Source organism: Nannospalax galili, unplaced genomic scaffold (genome assembly GCF_000622305.1).
Source record: "Nannospalax galili isolate Female #2095 unplaced genomic scaffold, S.galili_v1.0 scaffold258, whole genome shotgun sequence".
Taxonomy (NCBI): Eukaryota; Metazoa; Chordata; class Mammalia; order Rodentia; family Spalacidae; genus Nannospalax; species Nannospalax galili.
The window spans coordinates 107,286-135,223 of record NW_008341047.1 but is presented as its reverse complement, the minus strand read 5'-3'; the positions used below and the strand labels follow the sequence as shown (position 1 = coordinate 135,223).

The 27,938-nt window shown below is 40.0% G+C and overlaps 1 protein-coding gene across 2 annotated transcripts in view; it reads right to left on the bottom strand.

Moving 5' to 3' along the window:
• Positions 1 to 3,054: 3,054 nt before the first annotated feature.
• Positions 3,055 to 27,938, bottom strand: part of Rbl1 (RB transcriptional corepressor like 1) — a 62,451-nt gene continuing 37,567 nt past the window's right edge. For both annotated transcript variants that reach the window (XM_008836543.3, XM_017799023.2), the window contains 8 exons: positions 23,263 to 23,529; positions 21,984 to 22,195; positions 18,540 to 18,716; positions 16,712 to 16,783; positions 15,070 to 15,148; positions 10,468 to 10,616; positions 7,641 to 7,805; positions 3,055 to 4,927 (listed from right to left, as the gene is read on the bottom strand). In XM_008836543.3, coding sequence (XP_008834765.1) covers positions 4,757 to 4,927; positions 7,641 to 7,805; positions 10,468 to 10,616; positions 15,070 to 15,148; positions 16,712 to 16,783; positions 18,540 to 18,716; positions 21,984 to 22,195; positions 23,263 to 23,529 — 1,292 coding nt within the window. In that variant the 3' untranslated portion in view covers positions 3,055 to 4,756. The remainder of the gene's footprint in view (positions 4,928 to 7,640; positions 7,806 to 10,467; positions 10,617 to 15,069; positions 15,149 to 16,711; positions 16,784 to 18,539; positions 18,717 to 21,983; positions 22,196 to 23,262; positions 23,530 to 27,938) is intronic.

Genomic DNA, 27,938 nt, shown 5'->3' with positions numbered 1-27,938 from the left:
AGGACTCAGAGTTGGGGTCACCAAGGAGATTTTCCTAACAGAAACAAAAAAGTTACTATGGATACAGCACGTAGCTGCATCTTCCGGTGCCTGCAGACCGAACCGAAACTAACTTTCTAGAAGACCTGATTTATCATGCAGGTACAGCCTGTCAGCTCAAACCGCTGAAGCGGAGAGCTCAGAAGCTCTTAAAGTGGCACTCTTCTAATTTCCAATGCTTCTGTCAAGCATGGCTCCTGACAGTATACACATTATGTAGTTCCTTGAACTTTTTTTTCATTTGAGTTATCATAAAGACTTTAAAAAAATCTAGATTCTGCATGAGAGAAAACAGGCAATATTTGTCTGAGTGAGCATATTTAGCTTTACACGATGAATTCCAGATCCGCTTATTTTCTTGCAAATGACATAATTTCATTCTTCTTGTAATAAAAAATATAACTCTAACCTCAAAGGAAAGAAAGGAGAACTAGTATATTCTGGAGCTAAATATGAGCAAGCAAGGCCCATGAACATAGATTCAGATTGCTCCAAAGACTGTGTTCCAATTTGGTAATGGTTTCATAAAGTTTTTATGGTAACAAAACAAAAAAATTATAAGCAAAAAACAAATACATTGGTGGAAACATCAGGTAGGTGGACTGCAATGGATAAATATGTTGTAGGTCTTGGATACTATCTGACAACATTCTTAGTTTTGGGGTTGCTGGAAGCTAGGGGTCTGTTTGTACATTTCCAAAAGATTTGCCTAACAAGGACGTTAGGTCAAACACGGGAACAGGCAATAAATGGTCTCCCCACCCCTGCCCCTCTCTGTCTCCAGGGTCTCTTCATTCATGTACACCAGGCCGGTCGGTCTTCAACTCAAACTTGTTATGTAGACGACCTTGAATTGGTGGTCTTCCTGCCTCCATCTCCAAAGTGATGAGATTACAGAGGTGCACTACCAGGCCCAGTTTTATGTTATGCTGGGGATTGGACCTAGGGCTTTATGCATGCTAGGCAGGTGCTCTATCAATTGAGCTGCCTCCCCAGCTCATTTCTGTGCTTTTTTTTTTAAAATTATCTCTATTTTATGTGACTATGTATTGCCTGCACATAGATAGGTGCACCAGTGCCTGTGCAGATCAGAAGAGGGCATCAGATTCCCCTGGAACTGGCGTTACGGACAATTGTTAGCTGGCGTGTGGTGCTGGGAATTGAACCCAGGTCCTCAGCAAGAGTAGCCAGTGCTCTTAACTGCTGAGCCATCTCTCCAGCTCAACACCACCAGGCCAACATTATTTTATGTGTATGAGTATTTTGTCTACATGTACATAGGTAATGCTCACAGAGGCCAGGAGAGGGAGTCAGATACCCTGGAACTGGAGTTACAGATAGTTGTTAGCCACCATGTAGGTGCTAGGAATTGAACCTAGGTCCTCTGCAAGAGCAGTCAGTGCTTTTAACCACTGAGTCTCTCCAGCCTGTGTCTGTTTGGGATTTTTGGTTGTGAGAATTTAACTGCTAACCCAGCTTTCCTGCTGTTTTTTTTTAATTGAGGTGAAATTCATATAACAAAGTTAAAGTGTACAGAGGCATTTAATAAATTCATAATATTATCCATCTACCATCTTTATCAAGGTTTTTTTTTTTTTGGTCTTTTTGAGACAGAGTCTCCCTGTAGCCCCAGCTGTCCTGGAACTCACTACGTAGACCAGGCTGGCCTTGAACTCACAGAGATCCTCCTGCCTCTGCCTCCCAGGTGCTGGGATCAAAGGTGTGTACCACCATGCCCGGCCTTCAAGTTCTAAAATAGTCTCATCATGTCAAAAGAAAACTCTGAATCCTGCATGAACTCGGAACAGCTGTAGCTACTTGAACAGGGCCTGCACAAGACTGAGCTGGTAAATGCTCCTAGAGGGGCCTTGGAGCTGCTGGGGCAAAGGAAGTCATTATTAGTGATGGGGCCACATTGGTGCATTATCTGTATTCCAGTGGACAGCTTCATACCCAGGCCCATGCTTTTCAGTGGCCCTGGTTGAACCCAGTGGGTCACAAAGCAAAAGCAAAACGACGCGAAAGTGAGATTGGGGGACTTGGTGGCAGGAGAGGGGGATGATGGAGTGTAGAATAAGAGAGTGGAGGGATGAATGAGACCAGAATCATATGTATAAGTATGAAATCATCAAAAAAAATTTTTTTAAAAAGCTGAGTGTAGTGGCACACACCTTTAACTGAGCAATCAAGAGGCAGAGGCAGGAAGATCTCTGTGGTTGGAAGCCAGCCTGGTCTACACAGTGAGTTCCAGGCCAGCCAGGGCTATGTTATGAGACCCTGTCTCCCCAAAATCAGACAGAAACAAAAACCCCTCTGTGCTCATTAAGTAGTCATTTTCCAGTCTCCTTCTAGACCCCCAAACCAGGAACATTACTTTTTAAAGCTCTGCTGAAGAATATTTTAAATATAAAATACTTTCAAAATAAGTATTTTAAATTTATTTTTCTTTTTTATACATTTTTAAAGTTTTTTTTTTAAATGTATGTATTTGTGTGTGTGTGTCGGTGTATGCACATATACGAGCTGGAGTTATAGCCAGTATGAGTCACTCAATGTGGGAGCTGGAAACTGAACTTGGGGTCCTCTGAAGAGAGCAGCCCATGCTTATCTCAGATGGCTGCACATTTATTTCTGAGTTATACAGTAAAAAGCACAAGAATAGTTTTAAATAATTTTAAAAATTTTAATTTTTATTAATGATTTTACGTACATTGATATAAAGTCCGGAAAATTGGTAAAAACATGCCTGAGGTTTTTTTACAGTCATTGTACAAATTCTCATTTATATTTTGTACATTAATAATGAAAATGATACAATAGTTACAGCTACATAGAAATATGTACAAGGATTGAAGACAAACTGTTACTTGGCATATAACAAGTGTAGATACTACACGAAACATGAAAATGAAATTTTCAGAAAAATAAAACGTAACAAAATCTTTCTTTTAAAAATTTTTCTTTTTTGTCTTTTTTGAGACAGGGTCTCCCTGTAGCCCCAGCTGTCCTGGAACTCACTATGTAGACCAGGCTGGCCTCGAACTCACAAAGATCCGCCTGCCTCTGCCTCCCAAGTGCTGGGATTAAAGGCATGTGCCACCACGCCCGGCTTTCTTTTTAAAATTTAAAAATAAAATTGCTGATATTACTCTCATTAACTGACAGTGAAATTTTGGAGTAATTCAAATTAGCTAGGGCTAGATAAGTTAAACATTTTGCTGAGCTACACTGTCAGCCCAACATTATACATTAAAAAAAATAAGGTTTGCAGCTAAAAATATTTGTATTGATATCGATTCAAAATTAAGAATGGCTTGTTTACATCCTTCCAGATTTTATAAACACAAGAGAAAAAGTGAGTGTTGAAGATCTGATTATTTAGGAGGCTGTACCTCCAGTAGTGGAAAAACCTTCAAGGGGACCCAGAGGTTAAACACCAATGGAAAACTAGTGATAAACTAATGATAATTGGAACAAACAAGGTAACATAGAAAAGAAATAATAAGCATCTCTTGTACAGAATCATTCAAATTATAAGGCATGAGGTGATTTCAGTGTGATTTTAAAAAAGATTTCAGATATTTTTTCAGGAAACTAATTAGATAACGAGAATGAATAATTTATCTTTTTAGACTCAGGGTGTTGCTCTGTAGCCCAGGCTAGCCTCACACTCCCAGCAATCTTTCTGTGTTCTGGGATTATAGACATGTCCCACCATGCCCAACAAGAATGAATTTTCTTCTCATAGTGCTACTTTCTTAACGAAGTTTAGTTTCTCATAACTTTATCTGAATTTTATTCTATCAGATTAAGAAGCAGTTTCCAAGGCCAGGCATGGTGGTACATACCTTTGATCCCAGTACTCCGGAAGCAGAAGCAAGTGGATCTCTGTGAGATTAAGGCCAGCCTGATCTATATAGAAAGTTCCAGGCCAGCTGGTGCTACAGAGAGACCCTGTCTCAAACAACAACAACAACAACAACAAAACAAATCAGTTTTCTATTTTTAGAAATACATGACTGAATACGATCACATATAATTTAATGTCATGAAAAATCCTAACTACAGTAGTTTAAAAAATGAGCAAGTGCCCCTTTCACTGGGTTGTAACATCAGGCTAAGAGCGCCCAGGACTGGAAAGCAGGAAGTGGAGGCATTGTAGGGGCTCAGTTACAAAGCTGTTTATACTCAAAGAGAGGAAGAGGACAAATGACACAGATAACCCAGCACAGCAGTGGCATCCAGTGTAGAGTTACCAATGGGCCAGAGACAGGTTGGCACATTACTCAGCCCATATACTAAGGGAACTAACCTCTACCTTCAATAGTAAGTTGATAATACAAGTATCAAAGTAGAATCACTAAAAGATTATTTAACCTCATATAACAAAGCACAGGAACATTTGATTATTTTTAAAAGAAAGCTAAAAAATAAGGATGTTTCCCCTTAATTCATCTTAAAGAGTAACCCAAGGAATAAACATTCTAAAAATTCTTACTCATATTTGTAAAGGCACTTAAAAACATTCTTTTCCAATCTAACTCAAAATACATGTATGTCTGTCAGATATAATTCAGGTAAATGTTTAAAAAACAAAAGTGCTTACTTTTGGTGCAAATTTTTGTGTAACCCAGCAATGTAAGTAAGGTTTAAAGGATAGAGTCTCAACTTTCTTCACAACAGCTCAAAAGTGCTTTTATCAGAAACAGGAATGATGTTAGTGATTTGCTCTTTCACTGACAACATCCTGTAGTCGTTTAAGTAAAACATCATCGTTTTCTTGGCAGAGGCGTTTGGCAGGTGACTCTGCATCTCCACTGCTGGTGATTATTCGCTTCTTGGTTTTCTGCTCACCTTGCCTTATCATGTTGTTGATATCTTTCAAACTCTACAAAAGAGAGGACATGTGTAAAAGGTGGGGAAAGGAAAATAAGCACTAAGTCAACTGCTTTTTCCTCACCTTCCATCTTCTACCTCAATCCATTTTTCTTTTTTTTTTTTTTTTTTGGTCTTTTTGAAAGAGGGTCTCCCTGTAGTCCCAGCTGACCTGAACTCACTATGTAGACCAGGCTGGCCTTGAACTCACAGAGATCTGCCTGCCTCTGCCTCCCAAGTGCTGGGGCTATAGGCGTGTGCCACCAAGCCCAGCTTCTACCTCAATCTAAAAAATAGGGTGGAAATTATTCCTTTAATTTAGACAAATTTAATAGGGTGGTTACACTAATCTTTTTGAGTGGTTTTAAAAGATGGATGTATCTTATAACAGCAATTCAAAATGTAGTCCCCAGACCAGAAGCAGGAGAGGTACTCAGGAAGTTATGGTAGAAATGCAAATTCTTAAGCCTCACTATTCACTTTCTGAGCCAGGCATTTTGAGGTAGGGCCTAGCAACCAATGTTTTATTTATTTTATTTTTATTTAACACTGTGTGTGTGTATATATAAAATGTGTGAGTTGTGTGTAGAGAGGTCAGAGGACAGTTCTGGTAGTTGGTTCTCTCCTTCCACTGTGGATTCCACTGAGGTTACTGAATTCAGGTTATGAGGCTTGTGCACCAAGCAGTTTCACTCACATTGCTAGGGATTCTGATGTTTCCTAAAGTCAAAAATCCTTTTCTAAGCCGGGCATGGTGGTGCATGCCTTTAATCCCAGCACTCGGGAGGCAGAGGCAGGCGGATCTCTGTGAGTTCAAGGCCAGCTGGGGCTACAGGGAGACCCTGTCTCAAAAAGACCAAAAAAAAAAAAAAAAAATCATCTTCTTCAGAATAATCATATTTTATTCCTTTACATTTTATATATACATATATTTAAATTACTTTTGTGTGTCTGTGGATGTGTGGATGCTCACCTGCCACAGCATGCATATGAATATCAAAGTACAACTTGCAGGAGCCCGCTCTCTTTGTCCACTATGTGGGTCCCAGGGATCCAACTTACTCAGGCTTGATTGCTTGATGGCAAGTACCTTTACTTGCTAAGCCAACTTACTAGTCTTTTTTTTCTTTTCTTTCTTTTGTTTTGAGACAGGATTCACTATGTAGCTGAGGCTGGTCTAGAAGTCAATATGTATGTAGCCAAGGCTAGCCTTGAACTTCTAAAGTTCTGCTTGCATTTGTCTCTGACTGCAGAGATTACAGGCATGCACCACTAACACCTGGTATACCACAGTAAATGCTTTTAAATGCTAATGAGCCTACTAATTGTCTGGGGATCTAAACAATGTGAAGGCTCAGATTTAGCAGGGCTGATGTTGGATCTATGATTCTCTATTTATGACAAGCTTCCAGTTGATGTTGCTGGCTCAGGAACCACATCTGAGTAGGAAGGGCTTGGAGAAGAGGTTCTTGAAACTGCATTAACAGTTATCTGGAGCATTTGTTATCAGCTGGACTTGCCTGCTAGTTCTTCGTGATTCAACAGGTCTGTGGGACAGGTATCAGTGTTCAGGAGGCTCTCCAGGTGATTTTGTCTCTTGTTTTGGAATCAATGCCTTAGACACCAGATGGTCTAGTACCTTCTAAACATCCTTACACAAAATATGAGTCTCCATCTTAGTCAATTTTCTTTGACAAGTAAGAACTCAGTAACTGTAGAACCAAACAGGAAACTGAGGAGCTTAAGGAGCTGTTGTTGCATTAATAAAATTTTATCCAAGTAATACTAATTATGGCTTCTGGAAACTTAGATACTGCTGTATAGTCTCAGAAATATCTGAAAAATCATAGTCCTCACATATCTCCATCACTGAATCGAGATGAAGATGGAGCTAGTATCTCCCTAAGTGGACAGAAGAGGAGGTCTCTTTAAAATTAACATTCCCCACATAAGCATGGGCTTATAATCCTTAGGACTTTAAGATCTGCTTGGAGATGTATTGAGGCACTCTTTTTTTTTTTTCCGGTCTTTTTGAGACAGGGTCTCCCTGTAGGCCCAGCTGTCCTGGAACTCACTATGTAGACCAGGCTGGCCTTGAACTCACAGAGATCCGCCTGCCTCTGCCTCTCGAGTACTGGGATTAAAGGCGTGTGCCACCATGCCCGGCTTGAGGCACTCTTATTAAAGAAACAAACAAACAAACAAAACAAAACAAAACACACCACATTAAAAATTGTAACATTCTGCTGGGTGTGGTGGCGCATGCCTTTAATCCCAGCACTCGGGAGGCAGAGGCAGGTGGATCTCTGTGAGTTCGAGGCCAGCCTGGTCTACATACTGAGTTCCAGGACAGCTGGGGCTAGAAGGAAACCCTGTCTCAAAAGGATAAACAAATTAAAAATAAATAAATAAAAAAATCTTATGGCCGGGTGTGGTGGCACAGACCTTTAATCCTAGCACTTGGGAGGCAGAGGCAGGCGGATCTCTGTGAGTTCAAGGCCAGCTTGGTCTACATAGTGAGTTCCAGGCCAGCTTGGGCTATAGGGAGACCGTGCCTCAAAAAAACAAACAAACAAACAAACAAAAAAAGAACAAAAACAAAAAAAAGATTAATGACTACTGATTGATAAACTGAAATTCAATTTGGGGAGGTGAAATTACTTGAAAATCCTACTTTGAATAAATAGGTACATAAGCTGTTGTGCAGTAAAGACTATGCATCTTACCTTAGAAGGGCTGCCATTGAACTTGTACAACAGAGCACTCCTTGGTGTAAGGCCTGACCCATTCTTGTGTGGGGAAACATAAATGGAATGCTGATGAGAAACACGGCGTGGTGAGCCTGGCTGTTGCTTAATGTGTGGAAAAGGAGAGAGGGGTGGAGCATCCATCTAAAATAGTATAGAAATCAGATTTTTAAGATAAAAATTTTTCTTTTTTAATAACACTACCATTTTTTTTTATTTTTATTTATTTTTTTTGTCTTTTTGAAGTAGGGTCTCCCTGTAGCCCCAGCTGTCCTGGAACTCACTATGTAGACCAGGCTGGCCTTGAACTCACAGAGATCCACCGGCCTCTGCCTCCCAAGTGCTGGGACTACAGGCATACGCCACCATGCCCAGCCATATTTTCTTTCTTATACTCATTCTTCGAAGTCAGTGACATCTTAAGAGCTTATTTCTGACTGAAAAAAATTCCATTACTCATTGTTTTAATCAACTATCAATAAATAAGCTAGAATTTATTTTACTAAATAATACTGGAAATCTATAATTAGTTTTAAGAATTCTAGACAATCTGGGTATGCTGGCACATATCTGTAATCCCAGCACTCAGGAAGTAAGGCAGAAGAATAATAAGTTCAAGGCTAGCCTGGCTACAAAGGAAGATCTTGTCTTAAAAAAAAAAAAAGGCCACCACTAGCGGACTTTATATGCATGCTCAGATGCCAAGGAGCTCAGAAAGTAACCGACTGTGACTAGTAATAATCAGATATATAGAGATTAGAAACACATGTGTAAACATCTTAATGTCAATTGCATTAAAGATGAATTTTTCTGTATGAAACTGTGTATTTTAATAATGAAATGGAGATCTTTTTCAAAGGTTAAAACCTCAATTATGTCTTATACGGTTTATACTGGGTACAATATTGTATAACTGTAATAATTCAACTGTAAACCTAAAAATTTACAGCCAATTTTGAAAGAGATGCATCTTAGCTTAGGAAATTGTTACTGAATTTCAATGCTGCTGTAATGAAATGCTTCTAAGTATGTGGTTATTAAATAAAAAACAAAAAAGGCTAGGACAAGTCACCTGGAGTGGTAAGGTAATAACAGGGGGAACCTTGTGTTCATGCTTTGAAAGTAGGAGCTGGGATGGGGTATAGCTCAGTGGTAGAGATTGTAACTGGTATACAGAATGACCTAGGTTCAATATTTTGCATCAAAATGAAAAAAGGATAGTAGGGACAAAGAGTAATCAATGTTCTAACTCTTGTAATAATAATCTCTCTATATATACATATACCATAGCTGACACAGTACAAGAGACAATAAAAGAGGCAGAGAATTCTGTTAGTCAGAAGGACAGTCCAAGATGGGACAAAAAGTAAATGAAATGGGAAGACTTCATGTAGCAATGGAAAAGGTTTAGAAATGGGTGAGCAGGAATTTCACTATTCTTTGATAATCTCTATCACAGAAATAGGATCAATGAAAACAGCCCCTGTCATTCATTTATTTTCACTTGAAGTTATTAAAACTAGTTTTTAGAGCTGGGAATATAGCTCAATGATGGAGCACGTGCTTAGCATATGTGAGGCCCTGAGTTCAATTTCAAGTATTAGAAAACAAGAAACAAAACTCCACACACACACACAAAAAACCCAACCAACCAAGTTTCAACTGGATGATAAAGGTACTCATAGTGTAGCACTTGACAGAGGAGCTGGAATAATGAAGTTGGGTTGTATATGCCGAGGCTAGCCATAAACCTATTCCCTGGAAAGGAGAGGAACAGAAATGTAGAGCAACACACAGATATAAACACGGTTCTGATAGGCTGGATGCAGCTTTTATCAGACCTTTTGTGTGTGTGTGTGTGTACATGTATGTGTATTCAGGTGTGTATGCTGATGGAAGTTCATGTTGGATGCCTTCCTCAGTCATTCTCATTCAACCTGAAGCTCAGCAATTCAGCTAGACTGGCTGGTCAGCAAGTCCCAGGGATCTGCTTGTCTCTGCCTCCCCAGCATTCAATTATAGGCTATACTGCCCTGCTTGGCTTTTTTCATGGATGCTGAAGATCCAAATTCAGCTCCTCATGTTCTTGTATACTATTGAGCCATCTCTGCAGCCCTCATCGTTTTTTTTTTTTTTTTTTTTTTTTTTTTAAAGACAGGGTCTTGCTACTATGTAGCCCAGGCTGACAAACTCATGATCCTTGTACCTCAGTTTCCCAAGTGCTGAGACTACAAATATATGTCATTATACCCAGTTTAGGGCCCAGTCTCAGTTTAGACACTGAAAACACTTTCTCAGGCCTGCTGCTATTGCCAGAACTAGGTTCTATTAGCTTTATTAAAGGGCAAGGCCTACTTCTTTCAAAAAATAACTAAGAAAAATGACACAAACTCTCTGAGGTGGGCTGGCTTTGGTCAGGCTCTTTCTGCCTCTGCCTCCTGAGTGCTGGGATTAAAGGTGTGTGCCACCACGCCCAGCAGGCTTAAATCATTTTCTGATTAACTGCTAAGATATATTTTCTTATAAAGCACCAGTGGGGCTTCAACCTGTGAAATACTTACCTAGCAAAATATGCTCAGAGTAATCCAATTAGATATTAGACTTCGGCTTTCTGTTTTTGATTTTTTGATTTTGTTTTTTGATACAAGGTCTCCTTATAGCCCAGAACTTGCTATGTAGAACAGGCTGGCCTCAGTGTCACAGAGATCTGCCTGCCTCTGCCTCCTGAGTGCTGGGATTAAAGGTGTGAACCACCATGCCCTGCTTAGACTTAGATATTTGAAAAGTAACAAAACTTAAGACTTACCATATGGTCCTGATTGGACAAATCATATTTCAATGCAAATGATTTCACTCTTCCTACATATATTGTATTGTAAAATTTGATGAGATCACCTCTTTCTTCTTTCACTGGGCCACTGCAACAGTTGGGTGTTTTTGTGGCATCTTCTACGTCTGTTAAAAGAAATTCAGTGTTCAATAAATTATTTATGTAAATAAATAAATAAATAAAAAGAAATTCAGTGTTGTGATAAGCGTACTATAATATTTAAGTTAGTGATTTGGATCACATTTAACAAAATAAAAATATAAACACAAATCCTTATGAAAAGCAACTATTTTCAGAGAAATATACATACTTTATAAATTAAATTGGTAGTGTGGTGACACGTTTGCAAACCTCAGCACTTGGAAGGCCGAGGCATGAGGATCAAGAGTTCAGAGCCAGCCTGGGATACACCACAAGACTCTGTTTAAAAAAAAAAAAAAATCAGCCGGGCCTGGTGGCACATACCTGTCGTCCCAGCACTTGGGAGGCAGAGGCAGGTGGATCTCTATGAGTTCAAGGCCAGCGTGGTCTACATAGTGAGTTCCAGGCCAGCTGGGGCTGCAGGGGACCCTGTCTCAAAAAGACTGGAAAAAAAAAAATCAAATTAGAATCCAGAGAAATATTCCAGGCATGGTGGTACACGCCTTTAATTCTATCACTCAGGAGGCAAAGGCAGGCAGATCTGTTACATTGAGGCCAGCCTGGTCTACACAGTGAATTCTAGGCCAGTTGGAGCTACAGGGAGACCCTATCTTAGACAAAGAATCTAAGAACCTAGTGAACTGAAGGTGGTGCTCTTTTCTCTAGAAAGCACTTCAGCAAACATGCTTTCAAACCAGTTTTTTATCTCATTGTCACTGGTAGCCTTTAAAGGGGTACCAGCTTGGGTTGGGGTTTAACTAAGCTCTGTAGAATACGTGACAGTGACAAACCTTGAGCTTCAGCTTACAAAAGCTCTGCAGATATTCGCATTGGTTCTCTGAAAAAAGCAGAAAGACTCTAAAAGGTAAAGCCTATCTTCATAATTTAAGAAAGAAGCAAAATGAATTGCTTGTGTTCATCCTTCTACAAACCCAAGGCAAGTAGTAGGCTTTTCTGTTTGTTTTGAAATAGTCTCCTTCAGAGGTTAGTTCAAACTTGCAGCAATCTTCCTGCCTCAATCTCCAGAGTTCTGGGATTATAGGCAGGAACCAGCATAACTGGCTAGTATGTGTTCTAGGAGTCTTACTTTCCCATGCTCAACAGGAAAGCTAGTTTCCAGCTAGTTGTTAAGTTGTTAGCATCCTCAGTTGTAAAATAACAGCCTGCTCCAATGTGATTTCCTATGTATTAGTGTTATACTAAGGAATAGATTCTGACTTAAGGTGGAGCTTTAGTCTACTATTATTTAAGGAAAATAATGATAAACTATAATTTCATTCATCTATTTCTTTACAGGAGGTCAGAACTCTGCCAATTAAAAGTAATTCAGTGTCTCAAAAGTGAGTTCTCATGTCAACACAATGGCCTTCAAACACTGAGAACATGGGAAACAAACTTTCACCTTAGGAAAAACCCAAAACTAAACAGTTCATGGAACCCCAGGGAACCTCCAAAAGGGTCTCAGTCCTAATCTAGATGTCTTCTGCCACTCCCACAGTTCTGGGGCTTGAAGCCAGATTCTATGCTAGACAAGGGATTGAATAGTCCTGGGTCAGTTTTATTGTGATTATTTCTGAAAGAGTTGATTTGGGGGAGAGGGGGAGGTCTATGTGGCTGAGTAGAATGAGGAAATATTGCACAGAACATTGGAAATGCAGAGAGCATGTTAGTATATTAAGGGCTCTGAGAAGTACTGCAGTTGGAAAAAACAAATGTTGACTTTAACAGCATAGATTCCTCATTTAAAAAAAATATTTTATTATTTTTTATTTTATATGTATGAGTGTATTGCCTGCGTGTATGTAAGTGCACCTGTGTTGTGTAATGCCCAAGGAGATCAGAGAAGGGCATCAGATTCCCCTGGAACTGGAGTTACGAATGATCGCTAGCCACAATATGGGTGCTGGGATTTGAACACAGGTCCTCTGCAAGAGCAGCTAGTGCTCTTAACTGCTGAGCCATCTCTCCAGCCCTGGCTCCTCATTTTTTTTTTAATGCAGTCTCTCCTTCCCCATAACACTACCATCCTAAAACACTGCTCAGAAGCATACAGGCTTGATGCTATGGTTTGATGTTGGGAGCCTGAGGCTCAGCCATTTTTCAAAACTGCTGACAGACCTAAGCTGGTAACTTTCCATTCTGCCCACTCTCCTCCCGCGGGCACGGGACAGAGCCCGCGGCCTTGTACTCTTTTCCAGTAAACTGCCCTGTTTTCCGTTAATCAGTAGATTCCTCCCTTAGAGTACATTTGGGCCCCTGCGGTCTGGCTGATATAATTACTCTCAATCTTTACTCCTTTGTTCTCATTCTTTATTTAACCTCATACTTGTGCTGCAATAAACGAGACTTGATCAGAACGCTGTCTTGTCTCCATTTCTCTTGTCTCTTGCCCCATCCAAGTCCCCACTCCCCAATCCAGGTACCCTGTTGCAGATCCCGCGGGTTCGGGACAGTTTGAATGCTCTTGAAAACAAAAAAAAACTTCACATTGAAATAATTCCCATTGTGAAGTGGCTTTTTGGCTTTTTTTTTTTTTAAAAGACAGGATCTCATGTAGCCCCGACTGGCCTAGAATTCCCTATGTAGACCAGACTCTGGCCTTGAACTCACAGAGATCTGCCTACCTCTCTTGAGCGCTGGGATTAAAGGCCTACATCACCATGCCTGGCCCCATTGTGAAGATTTAATAAATGGGACCAGTGGCTGGAGAGGGGGCTCAGCAGTTATAAGCATTCACTGCTCTTGTAGAGGACTGGGTTCTGTTCTCAGTATGCAGATGGTGATTCACAATCATCTGTAAATCTAGTTCCAAGGGATCCAACACTCCCATCTGGCCTCCTCTGGCACCAGATACTCAGGTGGTGCACTTATAGACATGCAGGCAAAATACTCATACACATAAAATAAAAATAAATATCATGGTTGAAGTCCTGATCACTAGCTGGTGACATTATTTTGGGAGGTAGTGGAAATTTTAGGAGACAGGACCTAGCTGAATAGAGTAGGACTGAGCGGTGGGCCTTTAAAAGTTATATTCAGCCCCCAGGCCTTTTCTACCTCTCTGACTCTTGATGCTGGGAGATGAACATAACCTTCCACCATGCTATTCTGCCCAGAAATTATGGGGCCAGTTGACCATGAACTCAAAACCTGTGAAATTATGAGCTAAAAGAAATCTTTCCTTCTTCCCCACTTCTTTTAAATGATTTCTCTGTTTTTGTTGTTGTGATAAAATTTAGCAAAATGGATCTTTTGCTTGATAACAAAGTTTAAGTCCTAGTACACACCAGTCTTTGTTATTTTTCCTGTTGCTGTGATAAAATTCTCTGACAAAAGCAACTTAAGGGTGAAGGGACTTATTCTGGCTCACAGTTCAAGGATACAGTCCATCATGGCAGGGAAATATAAGCAGCAGAAGCTTGCAGCAACTGGTCAAGTAGCCTCCACAGTCAGAAGCAGAGAATGCCTAATGCTCATACTCAGTTAGTGTCCTCTTTTTTTATGCAGTCTAGGACCCAAGCCTAGGGAATGGTGCTCTCTTCCTTTGCCTGCCTCAATGAACCCAATTAAGAAAATTGCTCTCAAGTCTGCCTGGAGGCTTATCTCCTAGAGTTCAGATCCTGTCAATTTCACACGCAACACCACACCATCACTACAGTGATCACTGATAGTTGTATAATTTATTTTTATTTTTTTGGTCTTTTTGAGATAGAATCTCCCTGTAGCCCTAGCTGGCCTTGAACTCACAGAGATCGGCCTGCCTCTCCCTCCCAAGTGCCGGGATTAAAGGTGTGCTCGCAGGCAATACACTCATACAATAAAATAAAAATAATAAAAAAAATTTGGGGGGCTCTTTTTGAGACAGGGTCTCCCTATAGCCCCAGCTGTTCTGGAACTCACTATGTAGACCAGGCTGGCCTCGCCTCGAACTCACAAAGATCTGCCTGCCTCTGCCTCCCAAGTGCTGGGATTAAAGGCATGCGCCACCACGCCCAACAATTGTATAAGTTTTAAAACTGCCTTTAAGGCCTGGGGGTGTAGTACAGTGGTAGAGCATGTGCCTAGCAATCTTAAGGCTCTGGGTTTTATCCCTAGCATTGCAAGGAAAAAAATAAAGGGAACTAGAGAGATGTGGCTCAATGGTTAAAAGTATATACTGCTCTTACAGAGGACAGAAATTCAGTTCCCAGTAACCATATCAGGTGGCTCAGTCACCTGTAACTCCAGCTCCAACTCTTTTGGCTTCCATGGGCATCTGTGCACACATGCATATACACAAAACAGACACACACATACACAAAAATAATCTTTAAAAAAAAGGAAAGTGCATTGCTCAGCCCACCCAAATCCTAAGTCCAGGTTGTCAGACACCTACTATATTACGTACACTGTAATCAAAGGTGTATTACACATAGCATATTAAGTTGGATAACTTACCACCATCTGTCATTTCAAAATCACCATTGTATGCCACAACTTCTCTTGGAATACTTTTCAAGAGAACACTTCTATATACCTATAAGCCAGAGTGGGAGAAAAAAAAAATACTGAGTCGCAAAGAGGCACAAATTAAACAAAATCAAAATAAGAAGATCAAAATATCAATTCAATTATAAAAATACTACCACGGGGCTAGAGAGATGGCTCAGTGGTTAAGAGCACTCACTGGCTGCTCTTGCAGAGGACCCAGATTCAATTCCTAGGACCCACATCATGGCTAACAACCATCTATAATTCCAGCTCTAGGGGAATCCAAAGCTCTCTTCTGAGCCCCATGGGCATTGTATGACATTGCACTTACATATATGCAGGCAATACATTCATACACAGAACCCACACAGCAGCTATGAAACATCCTTAACTCCACTTCAAGGAGAATGTGACACCCTCTTCTGACCTCCATGGCATTGCATGGCATGGGTGCACTCATATACATGTAGGCAATACACTCATACACAAAGAAATAAAAATGTTAAATAAAATGTATTTTTTTAAAAAGTCTGAGTATAGATTTGGGGTACCTGAGACCCTCTCTCAAAAAACACTTTCCAGGGCTGGAGAGATGGCTCAGCGATTAAGAGCACTGACTGCTCTTACAGAGGACCCGGGTTCGATTCCCAGCACCCACATGGTGGCTACGAACTGTCCTTAACTCCAGTTCCAGGGGAAGCTGAAGCCTTCTTCTGATCTCCGCAGCATTGCATGACACGGCTGCACTCATATACATACAGGTAATATACTTGTACACATAAAATAAAAATAATAAATAAAATATTTAAAAAGAAAAAAAAACACTTTCCACTTTAATCCCAGCACTTGGGAGGCAAGAGGCAGGCGGATCTTTGTGGGTTCGAGGCCAGCCTGGTCTACATAGTGAGTTCCAGGACAGCTGGGGCTACAGGGAGACCATGTCTCCAAAAAAGACAAAAAACAAAACAAAACAAAAAACACTTTCCAGTCAAGCATTTGCACCCAGATGTCTTTTAATGTACATTCATCCACTGGAGTTTAGTTAGCTATCTAGAGATACTTGCCCTCAGAATGCATGAGGTCTGGTATGGTGTGTGTTTGTGTAGGGGAAGTAATCTAAATTTGATTAAAAACTTGTATGAAATATACAAAAGCTCAATAAATTAAAAAAAAATACCTAAAAAACCCCAAACCACACCAAACAAAGATGACTATGCAGATAGCAGAAGTTATAGTTACGAACTCCTCAAATTTCACTGGACTTAACTATTAGAGACTTAAGCAAGTTTCATATAATTAAGAAATATTGTTATACATATTTTTCACTAGGTTTTTCTGGTGAAAAACGTCTCTCTTCTCATCAAATTAACAAAGGAATGGCAGAACTTGTAAAGAATATGTAAGTACATGGATGGGTCAGAAACAGATCTTCTGGCTTCTATTGAAACTATCCTTTAACAAAACTATCTCTTAAATTTAATGGCATCCATTAAACCAAAAAGTCCAAACTACAGTAAAACTATCAAATGACATTACCTTTTATATGACTTGTCAGCAGAGAAATAGCACAAATCTATTTTTGGACAGTGGGAAAAATAATATAACTTACATGACTATTAGCTTGGGGCTGGTTTCTATAACTTTTCATTATTTCTTGAAAAGTTCTTTCTTCTTTTGTTACCTAAGGAAATAAAAACTACATTCCATTCATCAATTGCTTTTGAAAGAAAAATGGCTCTGAACAAAAACTTCAATTATAGTATGGTACTGAGAGCAGCCTTGCAGAAAGCCATTAACCTCAGGCCAACCCATGACTAAAACCACCAACATTTATGATTTTTGCTACCTTTAAAGTTCAGGTTTTGTGGCCTGTGGGGACGGAGTTAACAGTTTCATTAATTAAAAATCACTGGAATAGGTATGGTATAACTACTGAAAATGAACTTTATAAAGGGAATGATATAAAAAACTCAGACCTGCTTAAGCCCCTACAATCTCTAGTTTTATTACTTTTAAGTACTTGTTTAAAAGTAAATTAACTATCTACTGAAGGACAGAAAACGTTCTATAGTGATTCATAATAAAACTGAGTGGTTAGTATAAGATTAGGTTTTTAACATTTTGAGACAGCCTGTAGGGCTTCTAACTTGGATAGAAGTCACAGCAGTGGGCCCAAAGAAAGGAACTAGATTAGCCATTTAAAAAGGAATCCCTTCTGTGTTATCCATTATTATAAAGTTCACTTAAACTAATCCTCTCCCCTGCATCACTGTCCATTAATATTGTTCTCTATAATGACAAGCTAGAAATAGAAGAGCTGAGCCTGAATTCAGACATATTTCTGAAAACAAATATTTATTAAAAACATTAACACTGTATAGAGATTTTAAAGAGGTACTGGTGGGGGAGGGAGAAATCACTAGTGTTTAGAAACATATTCTTTGCCTCAAAAGCTTAAAAATCAGTTCCTAAAATTTTATGTACCAACTAGGATTGCAAGTTTGACCAATGCAGTCAAGGTAGAAGTTAGAAATGATTTTTCTTAGCTATGTCAAAATTTTAAAAGGCAAGCAAGGTGGGCTATTTTATGATGTAAAACCTGGTGTAGCGACTAAAAGCAATAAGCACAATCAGCCAAGCAGCAGAATATATCCCTGGAAGGCAACATAGTGCAGAAGCCATCTTATACCAGGTTACAAATGAAGAGATCTAGGCTGCAACTTATTGCATAACACTGGTCAAGTTACTTTCAGTTTTGGGCCTCACTCACTCATCTAAATGTAGTGATCATTTTACTGTAAAGTATCACATCAGAGATATCACAGGACAGAGGTGGAAATGGTGCTACAACTAATCCCTTTATAGCTAATGTACTCTTTAAAAAAAAATTCAAGCCAGGTGTGGTGGCTCATGTCTTTAATCCTAGCACTCAGGAGTCAGGCAGATTTCTGTGAGTTCAAGGCCAGCCTGGTCTACACAGTGAATTCCAGGTCAGCAGAGACTACAGGAAAACCCTGTCACAAAAAGACCAAAAAAAAACAAAAAAAAAAAACAACAAAAAAAACCCCCACCAAAAAACCAACAACAAACAAACAAAAAACAGTGTGTGGTGTGTGTGTGTAGGTCAGAGGACAATGTTGAGGAGTTGGTTCACTCCTTCTACTGTGGGTTCTGGAGATCAAATTCAGGTTATCAGGCTACTTGGTGTAGCCCAAACCAATGTAGCCATGGGAAAGTGGGAAGGCTGATGATTATGAAACTGACAGGAGAGTTCAGTCAATATAGTAGTATAAAATTATTACTTAATAATATTACTTAATAAAATACTGGCTTGCAGCACTAAAGGCCAACTAAGAGTCAAGTTCAATAGATTTTTTAACCTGATGCTCCAAATTACATCAACTAGAGCAAGGACTTTCTCCCACCCTATACATTACCTTTGCCATGATGTAAAAGGCACAAAGGAGGAGCTGATCCAAATGCCTGTCTTTCATTAAGTCAGGGCAGTGAACTAAAGTAAATTCAAAACATGTCCAGATCTTCCTTCGTAATTCATTTGAAACATCCAGTTTTAAACATAAATCACGTAAGCGCACACTTGCTAAATGATAGACCTAAGATAGAAGAAAACATACTATCGCAAAATAGCAAGTCCTTTCTTAAATGTTTATTCTTACTATGAACATGGATTTATAGGCCAAAATTAAAAAACATTCGATGAATAATTAAGAAATTATCTAAAATTTTTGTTTCACAGCACTAGTTTACTGCTATGGTAAGAAATTACAGATTAAAGCAAAATTTTCTTCATAAAACTACATAGAATGTATTCTTTTTTTTTCTAAGATCTACGATCACTCCAGCCATGTGTATTAGGTTATTTTTACAGTACCACGCTTGAGTTTCCTCCCTTTGAGTGGGCTTTTAGTCAAATTAGGTAGCTGTTGACTGCCCACAAGATAAAAGTGCCACTACTGCACCAATGATGTATGCTGTGCTGGTCATTTGGTCTTGAAGCTGGTGTTGGATCATCCATTGATGTTTTCCCTTGTACCTCCATAGCGCTCTCCAAAGCTATGAGAGCTCGACTTCAGGGGAAGTGGTTTCAGGTCAGTTGCAGCTCTATTGCTCCAAATCCTGTGTCCGAAGTATGTTCTGTCTTTGGCAGTAGGGTCTTACCTTCAAGTTCTGGGAGGCCATCAAGGTCTGTGGCAATAGCCTGAGTAATTTTTGGTCTCTTGGACCACCCTGGCCAACAACTCAAAGGAAGGTATCTCCCATCTGGCACTGTTTCTTGTAATATAGCCTTTAGCTATACACATGGACTCATGTAGAGATAATGTATAATCTGTCAGTAGGTTGTTAGACTAATGATTCCCTCTTTTTTTAATTATTATTAATTTTTTTGGTTTTTTTGAGACAGGGTCTCCCTATGGCCCCAGCTGTCCTGGAACTCACTATGTAGACCAGGCTGGCCTTGAACTCAGAGATCCGCCTGCCTCTGCCTCCAAAGTGCTCGGATTAAAGGCATGTGCCACCACGCCTGGCTTTTTTAAAAAATTTTAAGGGATGGTTTTAATGTAGTTACAAAGCAAATTTGAAACATAACACAGAATTCAGGATACAAACAGTTAAATCATAGGATAAAACAATTTATAAGGAAGCGAATGAATAAATTGCTTTGGGAAGACTGAATTTAGAAAGCGTTTCATACAGAACATCTCAATTTTGATCATCTTTATACCCCTGTCCCCAACTGGCCCCCTCCCATAGTGCCCCCACTGAAGCCTATATACTCTGTCATCCCTGTTAAAGCCCACTGTGTTGTCAGTGTTCCAAGCCGTTTCCCTGTGCAAGTCTGTCCACTGAGTCTAGTCAGCCTATCTAGAGTCCCTTGTTTTAGGAAGATCAGCTCTTCATCTAGCAGCAATCAGTTGCCAACATTCTTTCAGATAAGATTGGGATCTGCTGTTCATTTTCCCAGTTCTATGCTGGGTTATTGTCTGCCTGAGTTTGCATGAGACTTGTGTATGCTGACACCATTGCCATAGAATCATATGAGCAAGTTCCCAGGAGCTTGTAGGGCTTTGTTTCCATATGGTCATGCACCTCCTCCCTGGCTCTTACAATCTTTCTGCCCCTTCTTCTGAGATGGTCCCTGAGCCTTGGGTGGGTGAAGTTTAAATAAAGGAGTCCTGTTCAAGGGCCATCATTCAGCAGACTTTTGATCTCTACATTTTAAAAGCTGATGCCTATTACTCTATGGTATCAACTATGTAAAGTAAGAAAAAGTAAAAATCAGAGTTTACCTGCAAAATAACTGTTATGAATTCAAATTTTTTCAAGTGTTTAAATGTCTCTTTGTGTTCCTGATTCAAGTAAAATTGCTAGAAAGTTCAATATGCCAGGTAGTAAAGAACTGAATTTTTCTGAGTCTGAACATGACTCAGGAAGCAAAACCATTAAAAACATTTCTTCTATGTGTTATGGTTTTTGAGTACACAATGGGAATACAGTGTATGAAATACAAGCATTTTTGTAGTTAAGTACATTAGAATAAATTCAGTTCAATGCCCTGAGACTTTTACATATGTAGTCTTTTTATGACTTAATACTAATTTAAATTTTTTTTTTTGGGTCTTTTTGAGACAGGGTCTCCCTGTAGCCCCAGCTGTCCTGGAACTCACTATGTAGACCAGGCTGGCCTTGAACTCATAGAGATCCGCCTGCCTCTGCCTCCCAAGTGCTGGGAGGTGCTGGGCATGGTGGCGCAGGCCTGTAATTGGGAGACAGAGGCAGTCAGATCTCTGTGAGTTCCATGCCAGCTGGGGCTACAGGGAGACCCTGTCTCAAAAAGACCAAAAACAACAACAAAAAAAAAAGGCTGAGAAAATAAATGTTGACAAGGAGAAGTTGTACACTGATGGTAAGAATGTAAAATGGTATGGTCATTGTGGAAAATAGAGTGGAATTGCTTAAAAATCAAGTATTGAGGGCTGGGGAGATATAGTAGCTCAGTCAGTAAAGTAGATCTCTCTCTCTCTCTCTCTCTCTCTCTCTCTCTCTCTCTCTCAATCCCCCACCCACCCACCGGGATCACACGGCATGGTGGCATGCACTTGTAATTCACTGCTGGGGAGTCAGAGATAGATGGATCCTTAGGACTCACTGGCCAGCCAACCTAGTTTACTTGGTGAGTTCCAGATGAATGAGAGACTCAAAAAACAAGGTGGATGGTACCTGAGGAATGACAGCCAAGGCTGTCCTCTAATGTGCACAGACACACACACAGACACACACACACACACACACACACACACTCATATACAAATTAAATACTGAGTTACTATTCCATTTCTAGGAATATACTAAAAAAAATAAAAATAAAAAACCCTGAAAGCAGAGACTCAAACAGTAAAAATATTCATTATAGCCAAATGCCCAACAGATGCAAAGATAAACAAAATGTAGTATATATACATAGACTATTATTAAGCCTTGAAACGGAAACAAATTCCAACACATGTTATCAGATAGATGGATGTAAAAAGCCAGTCACACAAAAGACAAATTATTGTATGATTTCACTCAAATAGGACACCTACAGAAGCTCAAACACCAGACGGTAGTTGTCTGAGGATGGGGGCGGGGAGAAATGCAGGCTTTTTCTTTAATAAATACAGAGTTTCAAAGTTCTGGAGATGGCAGTGGCAAACATATATTTAGTACCAAACTGTATGCTTAAAAATTAATGGGGCAAATTTTATGCTATGCATTATTTTACAAAAAAGAAAAAAGAAAAAGATCAACGTTGTTCTGTTACTCAATCTTTCTTGGACTTAACTATACTAGTTCTTTTCAGATGCTATAGAAACACATACCTTTCTGTAAAATAGTGCTAGCGACCCAGTTCTCTTTGGTTTGCTTATTCCAGTCAGATGAATGTCTTGTGCTTTAGTCAGATGGGTCTGTTTTGGAGAAGTACCAATTAAAGACTGAGCAGTCAGTGATATGGGGCTCTCAACTTTGGACTCTTGAGTTGTATTCATGGAAATAGGTATCAGTGTGATCTTTCCAGCATCATTGGCGACACCTAAATGCACAAGCAAGAGTTCTTAGTCTGAGTATAAGCTGCATGTTTACAGTAAAGTTGTCATATATGTGAGGGGGAAGTAGGGGTTGAGACAGTGTCTCACTATGTAGCCCTGGCTGTTGTAGAACCCACAACGTAGACCTGGCTTGGCCTCAAAGTCACAGACCCGCCTGCCTCTGTTCCTGAGTGCATCATAATGCCTGGCTACTTTACTTTTTTAGAAAGCAAATTTTGCTCTCTCTAAAGCATTCAAAATGTTTATAATTAAACAAACAACAACAAAAACCCCCAAAATTCTCCCTCAATACACTAATTTATGAGATAAAGTCCTAACAAAAGGGCTGTAAATGTATAAAATGTGAAAATTAAAAATCAGAATAGGTTCAAAGTAAAACAAAAGATGGAGCACAGAAGACTTTAAGGGCAGTAAAACTACTATGTATGACATGAAGGTAGACATATGTCATTGCACATTTCCCATATCTGTAAACCACCAAGAGTGAATATTAATGTAAACTGTGGACTTTGAGTGACAATGTGCTACTGATTCTAAGAAATGCACTACCATGGTTTAAGGTGTCGATGGCTGCAGAGACTGTGGGAGAGAGAAGGGGATAATGATGGGCAGGGTATGAGGTCTGAGAAATATCTGTACCTTTCTCTCAATTTTGCTGTGAATTTTAAGCTGCTGTAAAATACGTGGTTAATAAAAAAAAAGTTTAGGTTCAGGTCTGAGAGATGGCTCAGTGGTTAAGAACACTGGCTGTTCTTGCAGAAGATCCAGGTTCATATCCCAGCACCCACATGGCAGCTAACAACTGTCCGTAACTCCAGTTCCAGGGGATCCAACAGCCTCTTCTGTCCTCTGTGGACATTGCATGACACAGGTGCACTTACAAGAAGGCAATACATCATACACATAAAAAATAATTTAAAAATAAATAAAATATTAAAAAAGGTTAGGTTCAAGAAAAAATATTAAGTTAGAAGAAAGATCATGTAATCCAATTCAATAAGACATTTCTTAAATTTTTATGTAACTCAGAAAAATATGATTAAGATATTACCATGCAAGGGAATTGTAATTTTCTGTCCTGTCGTCCCTGTTACTGTGGTTGTGGCCATTGTTAGAAGAGCTTGCCCAGGTGAAACTGATAAGCTTTCAGCAGTAATGCTAGAAGGCGGCGCAATTTTCAATTTAGTTCCTTCTGTCATAATCTTCTCTATCAATGTTTCCTTTGGGGGATCATCTCCAAAAAGTCTTCTCTTAGCACTCCCTGCAGCAGGAGAGCTGTAGCGTTCATGGACAGATATCGGAGACAATGGCTGCATATCTAATGAAGAGGAAAATAGGAGTTAAAATTATTCCAAAATAATAGATCAAGTGTACTCATTCCTATGCTAAGCACCTGGGATCTAGAAGTAACAAGGCTTCTGTCCTCATGGAATATCAACTCTGGCAAAAGAAACATGAAATAACCCATTACAAGAAAATGTAGAATGATGATACCTTATCTTTCTGGACTCTTGAACCTCTACCTGTATCGAGAGAGCAGCACACTAAGAATAAAAGGAAAGGCTGAGGCAGATAACATAACCACTAAATTTAAGTAGTCAAATTGGCTTCTGTCTCCCAGTATCACCCAGCAAATGAACAGCATCTGAGAAAAAGGGAGGCAAACGCAAAACTGAGTTTTGGATCACACAGTTTTGTTACTGTCTACACTTCAAGCAACTTAAGACAGTAATGTGGGTTTCTGGTCTAATAGATACAGAATTCTCTTTAATATATCCATCAAGAGACATGAGTAAAAGTGGTATGAGTGCTGACCTTGCCTTTATTCAAGAGCTTCCAGAGAAAGCTCCAAAGAAAGTAAGGTTAAGGGTTAGGGAGATGACTTAATCAGTAAAGTGCACATTATGTAAGCATGAGGACCTGAGTTCAGAACCCAAGCTCCCACATAAAAAAGCCAAGTGCTGCCCAAGCCTTGAGGGAGGAAGGAGGGGACAGAGAGACCAGCAGCTCCCTAGGAATCAAAATATAAGATGAAGAGCAATAGAGAAATTAACCTGACATCAAACTCTGGTGCACGTGCACAGATGGAATAACAATTACGGGCTACGCCTCTCCCAGTGCTATCTATCATCTGCAGTGCATTCCCCCTTCTCTCCCTCAACAGGTATGCAGGTTCTCCAGTTTGTTTCAATCCTATAGTTTTTTCTGCATTTTCTCACCACTTTCCGAAGCTACTACTTTATCACAAGTATATAATGCATAATGTGCTTTATTTTTTCAGCACTAGAGATAAAACTGAGAGCCTTGTGCATGCTAGGCAAACTCGACTACTAAGTTACACTCCCAGTCCCAAGTAATGTATTTTAAAAGCAAAGGTATCCTGGAATCTACTTTTAAAACCTGGGCATAAAAATTATCCCAGCAAAGATGTAGATGCTCTGTGCTATTAGAAGATTGAGGAAGGAGCAGTTGAGTAAAAAATCTTTCCATAATGCTACATGTTATAAAAGAAGGTCTGAGATCGGGGTAGTGGCTTGGAGCTCAGCAAACCACCAGAGAGTGCTGGGTTCTGGCCTCCAGTTACCAGAGAGCCTGAGAACCCAGGGGACTGCCTGACAGCCCCCGGATTTTGCCTCCACGTGGTGGTCCTTTTAATAAGATGATGCTATACAGCAGTCCCTTCTGCATGAAATAACTACCATCATCACTACTTCCGCTTGAGCCTGATCTCTAAACATAGTCACAATTGGGCTTGTTGACAGTTGTGCTCATTCATTAAAGGAGAGCCAAGCAGGGTCACTGGACTCTCACCTGAGTATCCAGTCACTCTTCCAAGCCAACTAGTCCAGCCTTGGAAGAAAAAAGAAAAATAAGAAAGAACCCAATAGAGGGATGCTTTTGGAAGCCCTTGTCAAGAAACTCCAATGGGCCGGGCGTGGTGGTGCACGCCTTTAATCCCAAGCACTCAGGGGGCAGAGGCAGGCGGATCTCTGTGAGTTCAAGGCCAGCCTGATCTACATAGTGAGTTCCAGGACAGCTGGGGCTACAGGGAGACCCTGTCTCAAAAAGACCAAAAAAAAGAAAAAGAAACTCCAATACTCTCATATGAACATTGGGAAATTGCCCTGTTCTGACTTTTTTCTAGTTCCCTGTCTAGAACTTGTAATGCTAATTACTCTTGCCTCATAGAACCACTGAAGGGGCACCCCAATTGCCTCACCCTGTGTCCCTGTTCAGCATGGAAGAAGCCAGAGCAGTCTGCATCCTGATTTCCTATTGGCAATTTGGGTAACCTCTTCAGAGGATTGTGTGATAAAAATAAGAGTTAGAAATTGGCTAGGCAGTTAGGGTAAAAAGACCCAAAGAAACGTAGCCAGTTTCTTGGCTGAAAGTCAAAATGTCCTTGGGCCTGTTAGTAACATACTCTGTTCCAAAGGCCAAAAATGTCAAAAGTACTTGGGAGCTTGTATCTAATCCTTAAAAGATTTTAGAATTACCTCTTCAGAGGGGTGAATGTTGGAGGGGAGTGGGCATGGATTTGATCAAAACACCTTATATACATGTAGGAAATTCTCAATACAGTTTTTGTAAAAGTTAAAAAAAAAGATATTTAAAGTCAAACTATTAAAAAAATTAGCACACACACACACATACACACACACACACAGAGCAGCTCTGAATTCTTCAGTTCTCAGTAAACAATTGCAAAAATCTTGTAGCTTCCATGGCTCCTTTATAAGAGTCTACCTGGATGCCTTGTAGCTAAGGAAGCCAAGGAAGCCCTTGAACCTGACTGGGAATGTTCAACAGTGATGGGTGGAGGAGAGACTTGAGTGACAGCCATGAAGTTAGCTGCAAACTTCTTGAGATGACCTTTTCTTAGTAAAATACTGGAAAAACTATGTGTAGACACTCTTTTTTTTTTTTTTTTTTTTTTTGAGATAGGGTCTCCCTGTAGCCCCAGCTGTCCTGGTACTATGTAGACCAGGCTGGCCTTGAACGCAGACATCTGTCTACCTCTGCCTCCCGAGTGCTAGGACTAAAGGCATGCGCCACCACTCTCTATAATTCCAGCTGGCCTTGAACTCAGAGATCCACCTGCCTCTGCCTCAGAGTGCTAGGATTTAAGGCATGTGCCACCATGCCCACCTGGTAGACATTCATTTTAATGAATATACAAATAATTTATCCACACTTGGGGTTGGAGAGATGGCTCAGTGGTTAAGAACACTGACTGAGTGGGGCCGCACGCCTATAGTCCCAGAACCTGGGAGGAAGAGGCAGGCGGGTATCTGCGAGTTCAAGCCCAGCCTGGTCTACAGAGTGAGTTCCAGGACAGCTGGAGATCCTGCTTCAAAAAATGACCAAAAAAAAAAAGAAGAACACTGTTCTTGCAGGAGACCCAGGTTCAAATCCCAGCACCTACATGGCAGCTAACAACTGTCTTTAACTCTAGTTCCAGGGGATCTGACAGCCTGTTCTGTCCTCCTTGGGCATTGTATGATGCAAGTGCACTTACCTACATGAGGCAATACATGCATACACATAAAATAAAAATAAAATATTAAAAAAAAACAAATAATTCACATTTAAGAAACATGATGCCAAGGCATAGAAAAGATGCTCTGTTATAAGTGATTATGAGAAGGCAGCAAGCAGATTTAAATTATTCTGGGTGTTTTGTTTTGTGGTACTAGGGATCAAACCCAGAACCTCATGCCATGCTAAGCAAGTGCTCTCCTACTGAGCTACAAGCTCAGCCATTCCTGGTAAATTAAAAAGAATAAAAAAAAGTTTTAGATATCTTAAAGTATATCAAGATATTTTTCTTACTTTTTAACTTTTATAAATATTAATAACCAATAGTATGAAGAGCTTTTAACATTTAAAAATTTATTTATATTTATTATTATTGTGTGTATATGTAGGGGAGGGACACACATGTGCCATGGTGCATGTGTGGAAATCATAGGACAAGTTTGTGGCATCACTTTATCCTTTCATCTTTATGTGGTAGTTCTGAGCCTTGAAGTTAGAGTCATCAGACTTTCAAGGTAAGGGTTTTACATCTGCTGAGCCATCTCATGGGCCCCTGAGCTTTTAATATTTTAACAAAACATGCTAAGGTCACAAAACAATGATACTTATTCTCTCTGATTAATCTGGCTTGCATTCAGTTTCCATAATCGCTCTTTTTTTTGGTCTTTAGCCCCAGCTGGCCTGGAACTCACTATGTGGACCAAGCTGGCCTCAAACTCACAGAGATCCACCTGCCTCTGCCTCCTCTGGAGTGCTGGGATTAAAGGTAGGAATCAAGACTATATATACACAGAGATACAGAGTTCAAAAATGGATACAGAGCTACTATGTAACTTGTAAGTTCAATACTTGTCATCTGAGGTTGTTCAGAGTTACTGTGGGATTGTGGGGTGAGATTTTGCCCTCTCTCATCTCACCCCCAGCCTAAAATGTATAGTCAGGCATGGTGGTACTTGCCTTAATATCAACACTTGGGAGGCAGAGGCAGGCAGATCTCTGTGAGATTGAGGCCAGTCTGGTCTACATAGCAAGTTGCAGAAAAGCCTGGTCTACAGAGAAAGTTCCAGGCCAGCTGGGGTTATAAAACAAAACAAAATACAAAACAACAACAACAAAACTCAAGCCAAAACAGTAAGTTTATTTAGTACATTGCAAAGTAACAGTAGAACAGCTGAGGTTTTTCTTAAC